The sequence below is a fragment of the Bos grunniens genome, chromosome 7, assembly GCF_055505025.1.
Source record: "Bos grunniens cultivar Pamir isolate PY7600 chromosome 7, Bosgru_T2T1.0, whole genome shotgun sequence".
Classification (NCBI taxonomy): domain Eukaryota; kingdom Metazoa; phylum Chordata; class Mammalia; order Artiodactyla; family Bovidae; genus Bos; species Bos grunniens.
In genome coordinates, this window is record NC_141171.1 from 60,325,264 (window position 1) to 60,341,100 (window position 15,837).

Below are 15,837 nucleotides of genomic sequence, written 5' to 3' on the forward strand. Positions count from 1 at the left end.
AATGATGTATATGAAAGAACAAAAGCCAGAGCCCTCAAGGTCAGTACTTTTCAAACGGTAGGTTAGTAAGCCTAGAAATCAATTTAGGAGGTCATAATCTGAATATTCTTAATTAGCATAGAATGTTCTTTAAAATGAATGGAATAGACTATATTAAAGTGCATTTCATATTGTAAGCATTAAATGATGTTTTTTCAAATATTATATGTATGTTTGTGCATATGCATACTGAGATACAATGTAAAATGCATTTCTTATTGTGCGTCATGGTTTAAAAAAAAAAAAAGTTTTGAAAGACATTGTTGTAGGCTGATCCAGAGCTCCCAAACACACTCTGGTGAGATACAATTTAAGAGAGACATTACTGCCCTCTGCTGGAACTCTATTTCTCATGAAGAAGAACTACCGTAAAATGGCAGAGGCCTTCCTTCTCCTAGACCACGACCTCATCCATCCTACCAGTACCTTGTTTGGAAGCTTGCCTGCGAGGAATGCACCCCTTGAGCTATCCTGACTCCCTGGGCCGTGAGTCCAAGGCAGCACTAGAAGTGGGAGCCAGAGTTCTCACCTTTAACATAATTTTAAAAATACAGCGTCCCTCCCTCCCACCTGCCTCCCACAGTCTCTCCCAGAAACTAAACTGAGCAGCACCATAACTGAGTTATCCTAGGTCTCACCTCTGCCCTGTCACACATCACAGCCCGGCAGAGCCTTCCAAGCCCCTAAGCAGGGGCATGTCTCTTCTTCTCTGGGCAGATGACACCCCTCAAAGGAAGGTGAACCAACTGCATGTTCTCAGAGCTGGGACTGCCAGCAGCCTCCAACCTCTAACGCCCCTGAATTCTAAAGTAACTCACTAGGGTTGGAAGACCAGAGGGGCACAGACTTGGAAAGATATGCTGTCCCACCCCAGAGGTAAGCCTGCACCAAGAGGTAAAGACCACAATAGAAGAGCACCCCTAATACACACCCTTGTCTTAAGATGTTAAAGCCCAGAAAACCAGATACACTTACCAAGAATCTATTTAGCCTTGCTTCAGTATGAGAGCTACTATTAATTGAGGGCTCATACCTAGTCATCCACACTTGAAGTCTGAAGTAAAACTTGAAGCAGAGTTAAAACTGAGGCTGAAGTATATAGAGTAACTTGTCCAGTCACTCAGCCAGCTTAAGACCCAGACCCCCTTGAGTGCAGGACCAGCTTTCCCAGCCACTGCGCTAAGTCTGGCTACACTTCCGAACTTCAGAGCTTACACCAAAAAAAGAAAAAAACTGACTGAATTACAGAGTGACAAATAAAACCCAGTATGAAAAAGAGTTTAATCTTAACTTTAAAATAAATAATGACTGGGTCATAATCGGCATTTTTTAAGAACATAAACTATTAATTTGCTTTAAAAATAGCCTCATTTGTTTTAAGTCTTGGATCAGACTTCTTTCTTCCTCAGGTAAAGGCCTGTCCACAAAGACAGACGTGCCTCAGCCATTTCCTCATCTATAAAATAAAGAATGTAAATAAGTGTATCAGTTCATCTAGTGTCTACACTATGTGCCAGGCATTGAGAGTGCTTGGTAGTTTTACGTGTGCTGTCTTATATAATTCTTACAACTTTGGGCTCAGAGAACTTAATTTGCTGAAGGTCATACAGACAGTAAGAGACAGATTCTAACCCAAGTATCCCTGACTTCCTTGCCCCCAACAAAGAACTCAGTGATGTGCAGGGTTTATCCCCTTGAATTATTGCTTCCTCCCATCTCCTCATCCACATATCTCAATGGCAGCAACTATCAAAAGGAAAGGAAGTCAAGATCATGAAAAACAAGGAAAGACTGAGAAACTATCACAGATCAGAGATGACTAGGGAAACATGACAACTTAAATGAAATGTGATATCCTGGATCCTGGATCACAAAAAGGACTTAAGGGGGGAAAACTGGTGAAATCCAAATAAAGGCTGAAGTGCGTTGTTGCAATATCCAGCTAATGGGTTTCCTGCTTTCCCTCCTGCTGCCCTGTAATCCATTCTCATGCTGCTTCCAGATTCATCTTTCCAAAGGACAAATCTGAGCGTGCTCTCTCTCCTGCTTAGAACTTTTTTTGTGGCTCACCCTCACCTCAGGGTCTGTCTCCAGCTCCCGTCTCCAAAGTCTGCTCTTACTTCCCCTCCTTACCTCCCTGACTTTGCTCCAGCTTTGCTCAACTCACTGCTGTTCTGAGAAAACAAGCCCTCTCCACCCTCTGGACCTTTCTTGTCACATACCCTGTCAGTCAACTGCCCAGGCATCAGCTAGAATTAAACAGAAATCTCTCTTTCTCAGGATTCAGTTTAGATGTCACTTCCTCTGGGGACCACTCCCTGATGCCCTCACTCCTATGCTGGGTTAAGTCCTTTCCCCGGAGTTCTCATTGCACCCAGTAGTTAGCTCCCATCACAGTGCTTTCTATCCTGGATCATATATATATCTGCCCCTTCCCTCTCATACAACTGAAATGGGAAGCATGCACTCAGGCATGGCATTAAATAGCACTGACTCCCATTGTGAGGAGGTCAGTTGTTTGCGCTGCTTGCTGTTTTCCTGATTGCAAGGAGAACTGTGTTAGCTGGTCTTCAACACTCCCTGCCAATTGTTAATCTCTTTATTTTCAAATAATGCTAGATCAAGCCTAGGCTAGGCACTTGCCATAAGCAACAGGATCTAACTTGAATTTGGTACACTGTTTTCACCGTGTTTATTTTTATTTATAAAAATCTGTTTATACAAAGCAATACAGAAGTTTCTCTTCTGCACAGACCAGTCATCCTTTATAAAATTAATTTACATGAGTAAAGAAGTAAGTCAATTTAGGAAAAAACTGGTAAGGGGGTTTTCAGGTGGCACATATGGTGGTAAATGCACGTGTGCATATGCATGAGCACATATGAACACAAACATGCACATATGCACATGTGCATTTAACTGTGAAAACAGCCCTGAAGTAATCATTTGTGTAGCTAAGTCCTTGGATCCAGGGTACTGCTCTTTGCCACAGCTACCTATGTGGCAGGGAAAAAATTACTTTTCTGTTTTTCAGTTTGTGTATGTGTGTGCTCAGTGGTCTCCAACTCTTTGCGACCCCCATGGACTATAGCCTACCAGGCTCCTCTGTTCATAGAATCTTCCAGGCAAGAATACTGAAGTGGGTTGCCATTTCCTACTTCAGGGGATCTTTCTGACCTAGGAATCAAACCTATGTCTTTTGTGTCTCCTGCATTGGCAGGTGGATTCTTTACCATTGCGACACCTGGGAAGAAGAGAAAAAAAACTGGGCCATAAAAATACAGGAGTTCATCTCCCAGATTCATCTCTCTTCCTGCTCATATGGCATAGAAATAACATTGCTGAAAAGGAACCTGAAGCAGGTCATACTTTTTCTATTAGAGATCAGAGATTCAAAGTGTATAGAAGTTAAGTGACATGTCCAAGGTCACATCGCAATTTAATGTCAAATGCAAGACCAAAATCCAAGTCTCCCCAACCCCCAGTGAACTGTTTCTCTCTTCATTTCTGAAACCCTGCACCCCTAGTTCTTTCCCCAGATAAACTTGTGAAAAGAATTATGTTTTATTTACAAAGTATAAGCAAACACAGACAGATATAATATAAAGACATCTTAAAATGATGGCAAAGTAAATAAGAAAAGAATAAAGGCAATATTAGATTTCAAAGCATTAGTATGATTGAATAGGGAAGTAATGTACCTGAAAGCTGAGAAAATACGTTATGGGTTTTCCACAATGTTGTAATTCCCTCCTTGTTCTTTATTTAGATTAGATGCAAGGAACCCAGAGCCAGGATCCAGGCATGTTGCTAAGTTTTGGGGGAGGATTAGGATAAAGCAGGTAATTGATTCATCTTTAGCTACTACCTAGGAATAATAAAACCTGCATAAAAAGAAACCAGACCCAAACACCACTTTACTCATTGTCTATGGATCATGAAAAAGTGCATGAACATGATTCCAGGGGTAATAGTTCACCAACATTTCTTTAAATGGAATTTTCAGACACTTTTAAAGACCATCTTAGCAGAGTAATTTGCATACACAGTGTAGTCACTGCAATGATACAGTGCAATGTTTCTTTTCATCTAAGAAAAATAGCCTTATCCTTGTCTTTGGAAATGTGCTGGACATTTTTATAATTGACCTGGTTAAAGGCAAATTTAACAGATTTACAGGTGAACCAAAGTACACAGAATCACAAAGAAATGGAAAGATATCCCATGCTCTTGGATTGGAAGAATTAATATTGTTAAATGGCCATACTATCCAAAGCAACCTACAGATTTCGTGAGATTCTTATCAAATTACCCATGACATTTTTCACAGAACTAGAACAAATAATCCTAAACTTTATATGGAACCATAAAAGACTCAGAATTGCCAAAGCTATCCTGGGGAAAAAGAAAAAAAGCAGGAGGCATAACCCTCACAGTCTTCAGACAGTATTTCAAAGCTAAAGTAATTGAAACAGTGACATTGGCACAAAAACAGACATATGGATCAATGGAACAGAATAGAGAGCCCAGAAATAAAACCACACACCTACGGTCAATTAATCTTTGACAAAGGAGGCAAGAATATACGGTAGAAAAAATACAGTTTCTTCAGTAAGTGGTGCTGGGAAAGTTGGACAGCCTCGCAGAAATCAATGAAGTTACATTGACACACAAAAATAAACTCAAAATGACTCACACCACATACAAAAATAAACTCAAAATGACTTAAAGACTTAAATGTAAGACATGATACCATAAAACTCCTAGAAGAAAATACAGGCAAAACATTCTCTGACATAAATCGTACCAATCTTTTCTCAGGTCCATCTCCCAAAGAAATAAAAACAAATATAAACAAATGGAACCTAATCAAATTGACAAGCTTCTGTACAGCAAAGGAAACCATAAATAAAACAAAAAGACAACCTACAGACTGGGAGAAAATATTTGCAAATGCTGTGACTGACAAGAGCTCAATTTCCAAAATATACAAACAGCTCATACAACTCAACAACATAAATAACAAGCAACCCAAGTGAAAAATGGGCAGAAAATCTAAATAGAGATTTCTCCAAAGAAGACAGACAGATGACCAACGGGCACATGAAAATATGCCCATCATTGCTAATTATGAGAAATGCAAATCAAAACTACAATGAGGTACCACCTCATATCAGTCAGAATGGCCATCATTAAAATGTCAACAAACAACAAATAGTGGATAGGGTGCGGAGAAAAGGGAACCCTTCTACACGATTGGTAGGAATGTAAGTTGGTGCAGCCACCATGGAAAACAGTACGGAGGTTCCTCAAAAAACTAAAAATAGAGTTGCCGTATGATTCAGCAATCCTATTCTTGAGCATATATCCAGACGAAATCACAAGTCAAAAAGATAAATGCACCCACACATACATAGCAGCACTATTCAAAGTAGCCATAACTAGGAAACAAATGTCCATCAACAGATGAATGGAAAAGAAGATGTGGTACATATATACAATAGAATACTATTCAGCCATAAAAAAACACAAATGAAATAATACCATTTGCAGCAACATGGATGGACCTGGAGATGATCATTCTTATTATACTAGGTGAAGTAAATCATACTTAGCATACTAGGTGAAGTAAGTCAGAAAGACAAACACCATATCACTTGTTGAATCTAATACATAACATAAATGAACCTATCTAGGAAACAAAAACAGACTCACAGACATAGAGAACAGACTTGGGTTTACCAAGAGGGAGAGGGTCAGAAAGGGATGGGCTGAGAGTTTGGGTTTAGGAGATGCAAACCATTATATATAGAATGAATAAACAGCAAGGTCCTACTGTGCAGCACAGGGAACAGCACAGTATGTTCAATATCCTGTGATAAATCATAATGGAAAGGAATTTTTTAAAGAATATATATTTGTGTGTGTACATATAACTGAATCACTTTCCTGTACAGCATAAATTAACACAACATTGTAAATCAACTATAATTCAATTTTTAAAAGTATGCAGAATCAGAAAAGTCTAACCAAATCTCTCAGTGAAGTGTAAAATGGGTAGCTATAATGCTCTTCACCCAAATACATGTGTGTGTGGTGGGGGGTGTTGTTGTTGCTGTTTAGTCACTAAGTCGTGTCTGATTCTTTGGCAACCCCACGGACTGTATCCCACCAGGCTTCTCTGTCCATGGGATTTCCTTGGCAAGAATACTAGAGTGGGTTGCCATTTTCTTCTCCAGGGGATCTTCCCAACCCAGGGACTGAACTCATGTCTCATGCATTGCAGGCAGATTCTTTTACCATTGAGCCACCTGAGAAGCCCATGTGTGTAGGTATTTATGTGTATATATGTGTATGTATTTATGTATACAAATATGTATATTTGTAACAATTGAAAAATACTTGGCCAAACAGAAACTCATATGAGCAGAGACCGCAGATGATAAGCTCAATGTGAGCCAATGATAAGATGTAGCTGTTGGGGAGAAGAAAAATCTTAATGCAATGTTAAAATACGATATTAAACCACATTAAGTACAGTAATGGGATTCCCTGGTGGCTCAGATAGTAAAGAGTGCCTGCAATGCGTGAGACCCAAGTTAGACCCCTGGGTCAGGAAGATCCCCTGGAGAAGGAAATGGCAACCCATTCCAGTATTCTTGCCTGGAAAATCCCATGGACGGGGGTGGGGAGGCAGCTACAACCCATGGGGTTGCAAAGAGTTGGACACAACTGAAGAAGCAGGGGAAGTACAGTAATGACCCTCAGTACTCTCTACCCACCAGCTAATACCAGTTATAAGAACCACACTATCAAAGGGACAGGAATTGGCATCTGGCCAGAGGACAGTAATAGGTCAGTGGGGAAAAGGGGAAAAGGAGAGGGTCTGTAACCTGAGACAGGTGGGGAATGGTTCATGGCTTGGATCCCAAAGATCCCAGAGAAGCAAGTCTTCTCCAACTACAAGATTCGTAACCATTCTGGAATGCATGTGCCTCCCAGCAATGTTGTTGAAAGGCTTCTGCATGGGAGGTTAGACTCAACTTCAACATCCCTCCCTTGGGGTCTTTATGGTTTGTGTTGGGGGCAAAACCACATCCATCTTACATGGCAGTGGACTAGGTCACTTCATTTCCTTCCTGAAGAAGAATACTCTAGAGTAGAGATCATTTTAACAACCAATCAAGCTCCTAAGAGAAAATAAGATGTACCAGTATGTGCACAATATTCCTGACTAGAAGATGCAGTGCTGACTCAACTCACCACCTCTATCCTACCCTTCCACACCACCAATCATCCGGTTGCCCCAAGAAGCTAGAAAGAAAGGGCAGAGCATCTTACAGTAAATCTAAGCCGTCTGTGATCAGATGGTGAGACCTGTAGCTAGATCTTGTATGTTTCCACATTTCAGAACAATAGTGAACTACCAGCATCTGGGGTATTTCAGATGCTCATTAAAAATCCATGTTCCTGGGGTATCTCCCAGACCTACTGAATCAAAATTATTGGGGTAAGGACCAGAAAGTTCATTTTCTGCAAGTTTCTCAGGTAACTCCTTTTCACATTCTCTGAGAACCATGGTTCCAGAGCACTGCTTCTCATGCTTTAGTGTGCATTAGAATCACCTGGAAAACAGGGTAAAGCCAGGGCTCCTTGGCCCCAGAGACTGTGCTTCAGATGTCTTAGGTAGAGCCCTAATATTCACATTTCATACAATCTCATGGGTGACGCTGATGTTGCTGGTCCAGTCAGTGGGCCATACTTAGAGTTCACTGCCTTAGAAAATTCCTGATTCTGTCATCAAAGAACTCAGATACTGTGGTAGCCCCAAATGACTCCCCACCTTCTGGAATCCACATCCTTGGTAAATCCTTCCCTTTTGTGTGGGCTGGACCTAGTGATTCACATATATTTTGAATAAAATTCACATATTTTGAATACAGTATGCAAAACTAGTTGGATGCCACCTCTAGTGTGACTAGAGGTGGCATCCAACTAGTCACATAACTAGTCATAACTAGTGACTAGTTATGCCAAGACAGTGACTACCCACTCTCACCCTTGCTCTTATTCTTCTCACATGCTCACTGATGAAGAGGCTGCCATGCTATGAACTGCCCGATGGCAAGTCCCACAAGGCAAGAACCTGTGAGCAGCCTCTGGCCAATAGCAAGCAAGGCACTAACTCCTACTAATAGCAAAGTGAGTGAGTTTGGAAACATATCCTTCCCTAGATGAGCCTGAGAAGACTATAGGTATGGCTGATGCCTTGATGGAAGACCTGTGAGCTACTCTGAGCCAGAGGACCCAGAGAAGTCAAGCTTGGATTCCTGCCTTCTCACAGAAGCTGTGAAACAATCAGTGATCCAAGTCACTAGATGTGTTATGCAATGATAGATAATAGAGATACTTTGTACATGAGCAACCCTGGAATCGATATGACCCCTTGGTATTTAACCCATCCTTCAAGTCTTTCATCTCATCTTCCATATTATTAAGGAGACAAATGTGTGAATAAACATAAATGAGCAATGTTTAATAATACACACTATTTACACGTGATTTATGTCATAATGTTCTTATTGCTCAATTTTTAAGCTATGACCCTGGGGAGGCTTCCCCTGGGTTTTAGGGAGGTTGTGGGGGAGCAGAGCTTCAGGGCAGGATGGGGATGGTGCATCCACATCAGACCTCACCCTCTGTGCACTCCACCTGGCCATTCTGAGGCTGTGTCTTTTGCACTAAGAGCATGGTGAATTCTCACCCGCCAGTCCTTGTGACAGGAGGAGTAGCACCTCCATTGGCTGAAGAAAGAGAAGAAAGAAATGACTAGTTTCACTGCTGGCAAGGGGAGGGGTCTTTCCCTGAGAAAAGTCAGTAAAGGGAACAAAATCCGATCTGCTTGCCTTCTCTCCAGTGCAGTGCCTGACTTCTTCACTGAGGGAAGGGGACAGCTTTTCTAGGGGCAAAAGTTCTCATTTTCTCTAGAACTGTGTGTCTAGAAAGTACATTTCAGGGGCTGCATGTGTGGAAGGGCCACAGTCTATTGAAAAGGCTCTAGACACAAAGCCAGGACCCTAATCCCTGCTCCACCATCCATTCCTTGTGTCACTGAGTTGAGCCCATTCCCTCTGGACTGTGCTCTTCCCATTCTGAGATGAGACGATGGGCCAGGACATGGCTTGAACTCCCCAGATTAGTGTCTAAGAGGCTAAGAAGAGAGGTAGCTTCTGACCATGGCAACTGGTTGGAGATGGGACAGCTGTCCTCAGAGGGCCAGGCCCCCACCACTCAGCCAGCGTGCCCTCTCTGAGGAGCGCCCAGAAGGACAGCTATGCCACAGGGGGCTCTGGCAGATGTTGTCCAGCCTGGTCCTAATGATGTCCTGCAGCTCCTCGTCACCAAGCAGGACCGCTGCGGCCAGGGCCAGCCAGAAGTACTCGGTGGCATCGTGCGCATCCTAACCCCCAGCATGAGGGCAGAAAAGAGACAGCATTAGCAGACATTTCCAGGAGAGGCTTGGAGGCAATGCCGGGAAATCTAAGAAAACTAGCTTTTGCCTGTTTGACATCCTTTCCCATCCCTTTCTCCTTGTTCCTTGGGGGAGTTCCCTCACCAAGTCCATGGCAGTTCTGTGGCATTGCTAACCTCGGTGGCCCTCCTCCCCAGGCACAGGGATGGCATTTTACCCAGACACAGACAATCATAAAGCAGCATCATCCTGGGCACAGAACTTTAGGTATATGAATATGACTCAAGCTGACTTGTCCCAAGTCACTCCCTGGGACCTTTCAAGTGTGACCTAAGAGAGAAAATGGTCCCTCACCCTTTTAGATGGGGGCTTGAAGTTGCCAATAATAGAAGGAAAAAAGGCCAAGTAATAGAGAGAAGTAGAAACATTCTACGGAGAAGGCAATGGTACCCCACTCCAGTACTCTTGCCTGGAAAATCCCATGGACGGAGGAGCCTGGTAGGCTGCAGTCCATAGGGTCGCTAAGAGTTGAACATGACTGAGTGACTTCACTTTGAACTTTCACTTTCATGCATTGGAGAAGGAAATCGCAACCCACTCCAGTGTTCTTGCCTGGAGAATCCCATGGACAGAGGAGCCTGGTGGGCTGCCATCTATGGGGTCGCACAGAGTCGGACACGACTGAAGCGACTTAGCAGCAGCAGCAGCAGAAACATTCTAAGCCAAGAAGTACAGAGAGAGGTCCCCACGTCTCTCTCAGATCCATGATGGCATCTGACTACCAGCTTCCAGAACTACCTGAAATTAAACTTATACCTGAACTTCCCAGTTCCTTGAGCCAATAAATCTCCTTATTTGCTTAAGCTAGTTTGAGTTGAGCTCTTTCCCTTGCAATGCCTAGAGTCCTTGGTTGATGGAATCAAATCATACACATTTTGTCCCACTTCCTGGGAGCTGTGGATCAAAGGCAAGATCACTGAGGGGAGTCCTTCACTACCCCATCGTTCCTCCCTCCATGGTTGGGATGCAGAACATATGGTTCTTCCGGTGAGACTCAAAAAGATATGTCTGGTTCTCATTAACCCTCATAAGTCAATAATAAATTCAGACCAGAAACACTCTGGCAAATAAGAAAAAGACAGCAGAGCTGCCCTAAGGGTCTGCAAACAGAAGCCACTGTTTCTGTGTGAAGAGAGTAAGGGCTGTGCTGAAGCAGACAGAGACATCTGGTAAGGGAAGCCAGTGCCTAGGGACAAAGTTCAAGGGCCAGAATGCAACTGAGAATTATAGACCACACACACAGTTCTATTAATAGAAGTCACTGGAAAAATAAGAAGTTCTGGATTCAACTCCAGCAGAGCAAACAGGAGATCAGGGCTAAGATCTTCTCAGGACCTAGGCATGCTTACACTCTAAGACCCTGCATGTTATTATCTCAAACGTGCCAACATGTACCTAGATTTCATCTAAAATATCATTTATAAAACCTCATAAGAAGTGAGTTTCAACCGACTAGTTCATCTATAACATTTTTTAGACATACAGTTAGGAATTAATTTTAATTTTGAAGCTTATAGTTCTTTTGTTTGGGGGTCTCGTGTATTGTTTAGGTCTCATATATTTTCACAGGTCCTGTGGAGGCGATCACAGGCACTAGAACATGTGCCCATAGTATCTGATAAATGAAATGGGCCCAGAAATCCCAGCGGGGCAAAGAAAGAGAGGAACATGTCTCCTCAGCAGAGATGGGAGCCTCTTTGAAGTCTCCAAGGGGGGCTTAAGTGGAGACTGTCACTGTGTTCCCAGAGGAGCCACTCCCCACCCTATGAGACAACACTCCCCAATTTACTTCTCTCTACTTTACCATGAAGGCTCAGGGTAAGGGAAGAATATAACTGGACAGCAGCTCTCAGACAGCCTCACAAGCCTGGTTCTTACCTTCAGCTGGTAGAAGGTGAGTCGGCCCAGACGATAATACACCTTGGCATAGTATAAGGCCTCCTTGGGGCTCTGCAGGCAGGGTGGACAGAGGGACAGAGTCTTCAGGTAGCAGTCCTCAGCCATCTCATACATGTGCAGGGAATAGTACACAGTGGCCAGACGGTGGAAGGCCACCAGCTCCTGCCGCTGATCTCCTAGATATTGAAAGACTGAGAGAGATATCCTACAGCCAACACCTTGCATCATTAGTTCACTTATTCATTCTGTACAGTTTAGAGACCCTTTCGCTTTTAACTCATGCTTTAGAATCTTGGGGTCTAATGGGTCTATGACTGGTTTTGTCTTTGGTGGATTTACTGTTTCAATAACTAATTCTTTTAGCACAAAACAGACTTTTAAAGAGAACAAAGGCTTCCAATTGTATTTTTTGGAATATTTACAAGGTGGCTGTTTGATGCAATCTAAAAACATCACTTTTAAGCTTCAAAGAGCCAAAAGCCAAAGCTAAAAGAGAAAAATCCAACTGTCTGATATGGAAATATCCAGTCATGCGGAATAGCATGAAAGGGTGAATATATCCTCCTTTCAGCTTCCGTCCAAGGAAGGATAAGAATGCTCCAGAGGGAGCTGCCTGGGCTCTCAAGGCCTTCTTAAGACCAGCAGACAGTTGCACAAATAAGGTTTTCTGCAGTAAAGGAAGAGTTAGGAAAAGAAAAGAGAGCTCTGAAGTGCAATTAAACACAATAAAGTTCAGTACCATCCACATCTCATGCCCTTGAGAATGCCCAGAAGTCCCTTCTAGAATCATCACAGAAGACTCCATTTGCCCTTACATCTAATCAAGCATCCTTTAATAAAACCTGCTTTTCCTCAAGCATCAATATTTGAGATGAGTTTATCTTTTTATATTCTGCATTTTTTTTTCTATTTTAATGACTTACATTGTTTCTCATTAGCTTCTGTTGTAAATGCAAGCTATTTCAGCTACTGAGTGAGTTATGGGAATCTGACTTTCATTTATATTTCAATACCATAGGAAAATACGCACTTGACTAATAATCAACTAATTAAAAAGGTTAAGGCACAGTGCTTTTGTAATAGGCCATTAGTGCATAGGATAGGATAGGATAAAATACCATATGTGCATAGGATAAAATACCATTTACCCTGGACTCAGAATAATACCAACGATACTAACTATAATAGTGTGCACAAGTAACACTTATCAAGGACCTATATACCAAGCACTGTGCTGTGGGTTTCAGCTGGATTATCATTGGTCTTCATAACAACTGTATGCTGTGGGTGTCATTTTTAATCCTGATATGCCAATGACAAACTTGAGGCTTCAGTTCAGTTCAGTTCAGTCGCTCAGTTGTGTCCGATTCTTTGCGACCCCATGAATCCCAGCACGCCAGGCCTCCCTGTTCATCACCAACTCCCGGAGTTTACCCAGAGTCACATCCATTGAGTCAGTGATGCCATCCAGCGATCTCATCCTCTCCCCTTCTCCTCCTGCCCCTAATCCCTCCCAGCATCAGAGTCTTTTCCAATGAGTCAACTCTTCGCATGAGGTGGCCAAAGTACTTGAGGCTTATAGATATTAAATTAAGCAACTTGCTTACCTGGGGGCTCCTTGACACTTTGACCTAGTTTGAACCTATGGAGTCTGACTCCACAGGTATGCTCTTACAACTTTGTTGTCCCTCAGGGAGTGTCAGCCCCTCCCATCCAGTACCCCCAGACAATTAGGACCACCTACCTGCGACTGTGCTGAGTCTGGCTGCCAAGGTGGCAAATTCCAAAGCCTTCTCATAGCCTTCCAGGCTGATCTGCAGCTCTGTCAGCTTGTTGAAAATCCGGAGCTCGGTTCTCACTGCCTTCATCCTCCTTGCTAAGGGAACAGCCCCAGTCTGAGAACAGAGGCACAAGGAAACAGTCTAGCTGAGAATCATCAACACATACCATATTCTAGAAGGTTATATTATATCTTACTGCCAGGGACTGAGGGATGGCAGTGACTGAAGCCCAGGGGGAGATGGCACTTCCCATGCATGGCTTTTCTCAACTCTCTTCTGATCCTTGCTCTTGGTTGCTCTGCCCAGACCTCAGAGGTGGAAGAACTAGAGGTCATCAGGCTACCCTGAAACTGAGAGCAGGAAAGAGAAGACAACTTTCTTCAAGGCCACATGGGAAGTTATTCACCTTCCAGTTATGCACTCCCTTAGCACCCACAGTGCTAATCTACGAAGTACATACATGGAGTATGTGCACAGTGCCTGAGAGTCCCCAGGAAATAGTCATTTCTGTTATTTTTATTATGAATGTTGGGCAGGTCACTTCATCTCTCTGAGCCTCAGTTTTGTCATCTATAAAATATGTATGACCATGAGAACCTCAAAAGTTAGAGACATGTCTTTCATTCACTCCTACCACAGTGCCTGGCACACATTGCCTGTTTGATGAATGTTTGATGACTGAATAAACAAAGCAAATGAGTAAGTATTGGAATAAGTGAAATTTTAGGATCAAGTAAGATAACAAGTTTCCCAAACTTCAGTCTGTAATGAACAATCATGATTTTTTACATATCTACTTAACATATGGACATTTATTTAATTACTATTATTTCCTAAATTGTCTTTTTTTTTCTTGCTTCATTCTTTGCAATAATATCTGTGAAATCATGTGTTTGATGAACTGGTATTATACATATTTAATTTTTAAAATATATTTTAATACATAATAAAACATAGTAAAGAAAAAGTGTTCATCCATAGACCAATCATCTCCCACCATGCCATGTACATAGAAACATTCTGGTCGACAAAGATATGTGCTACAAACTGTATAGTACCATGCACCTAAAAGTTGTAATTATTATGGTATGTTCTCTCAGGAAGAATACTTTATTTATCAACCCCAAGAGTGACAGAGTTTATCAGCTCCTTCTTTGAGAGCCTGCTGGACTTAAGAGAGGGAGAGCCTGCAGGCACTGAATGAAGAAGGGAAGACAAAGAAATACCATCAAGAGAGGGGAATGGGGCCCCAGGCCAAAGTCCAAGTGAACCTGCCTACATTTGTGCCACAGCCTGGCTGGGGATATTGCTGACTATGCAGCCCATGACTCACTCGGTAATACTCAACCGCACGATGCCTGTGGCGAGTCCCATTGAAGAACACATCACCCGCTTCCTCATAGAGCTTGAGAGCCAAGGAGGGCTCCTCTGACTTCAGGGCTTTCTGGATGGCTGCCTGGGTGGAAAAGAGACTGCTGTCAAAGGCGGAGAGAAGCACTTCTGAATGTCCACAGGACTGGCAAGAAAGACATCCTGACCATCTAGCTTAACCCTCTGTTAAAGTCCCCTGAACCTTAAATTGTCTTCCATACTCTTACGGCTGGTAAGAAGCCTTCAGGATTCCCTAGTTCTACATTTCCCCTTTGATGACATGGAGATGAGACCATTTGATGAGATGATAAGTTTACTTTGACAGCCCTAGAAATGGTTTTCAGCAGCACAAACATCTTGTAATAGTTGAATATTTATTTTAATGTGTTTCAGAGAAAAAAGACTAACAATACATCAATAGATAGCTAGAGGGAAACTTGTATAACACAGGGAGCTCAGCTCAGTGTTCTGTGACAACCTAGATGGGTGGGATGGGGGAAGTGGTTGGAGGAAGGCTCAAGAGGAAGGGGACTATATGTATTACAGCTGATTCACATTGTTGTACAGCAGAAACCAACACAATATTGTACAGCAATTATCCTCCAATTAAAAATTTTTTAAATTAAAAAAATAATACATCATAATCTCTGATTTTAGATAGCACTGTTTAATGTAAAAAGTTAAGTTGATTTGAAGTTGAGTCAAAGAAAAATAAATAAATAAATAATAGTATAGAGGTACTGGCTATGGCAAAACTATAAACCTGATGTATAAATGACTGAAGTTTGGAAAAAGTGAGTTCATCCAACACAGTTTCCAGATGGAGAAACAGGCTCAGAATAAGGAGTTTTCAAGTTTACATCAATAGTTGTGGCAAACAGAAGCTAGTGTCTTTGATTCCATTACCCTTCTCCTGGCCCCTATGATCTCTTTATCTCAAACAAGCTATTTAATTTTGCACCTAAACAAAATGTGATGAAGACATAGAAGAGAAGAATGTACCACACCTGCAGCACAGCTACAGTATCTCAAAGATCCTTAGGTAGAGAATGGTTTACCTCAATGGGAATGACTGCAGAACATCAAGTCAGGTGGTAGTCTAGGGTTAGGGGTACCTGGGACCAATTCTGGTCTGTGAATTACAGGGCCAAGGTCCCTCAGTTATTTTTATTGCATATACAGATACACAAAGATAGAGGCAGTGAGATGAAATCC

General features: G+C 42.3%; 1 protein-coding gene across 15 annotated transcripts in view; it reads right to left on the reverse strand.

The window, feature by feature from the left end:
* Positions 1-8,548: 8,548 nt before the first annotated feature.
* The window catches only part of SH3TC2 (SH3 domain and tetratricopeptide repeats 2), a 54,667-nt gene continuing 47,378 nt past the window's right edge, over positions 8,549-15,837 (reverse strand). For 4 of the 15 annotated variants that reach the window (XR_015167674.1, XM_086412339.1, XM_086412343.1 and 1 more), the window contains 4 exons: positions 14,585-14,707; positions 13,215-13,365; positions 11,450-11,646; positions 8,549-9,499 (listed from right to left, as the gene is read on the reverse strand). Coding sequence is in view for 11 of the 15 variants with exons in the window: in XM_086412339.1 (XP_086268465.1) it covers positions 9,308-9,499; positions 11,450-11,646; positions 13,215-13,365; positions 14,585-14,707 (663 nt within the window). In the remaining 4 variants the exon portion in view is untranslated. Of the gene's footprint in view, positions 9,500-11,449; positions 11,662-13,214; positions 13,366-14,584; positions 14,708-15,837 lie in introns of all 15 variants that reach the window. The other 11 variants (XM_086412337.1, XM_086412341.1, XM_086412345.1 and 8 more) reach the window with 5 other exon arrangements.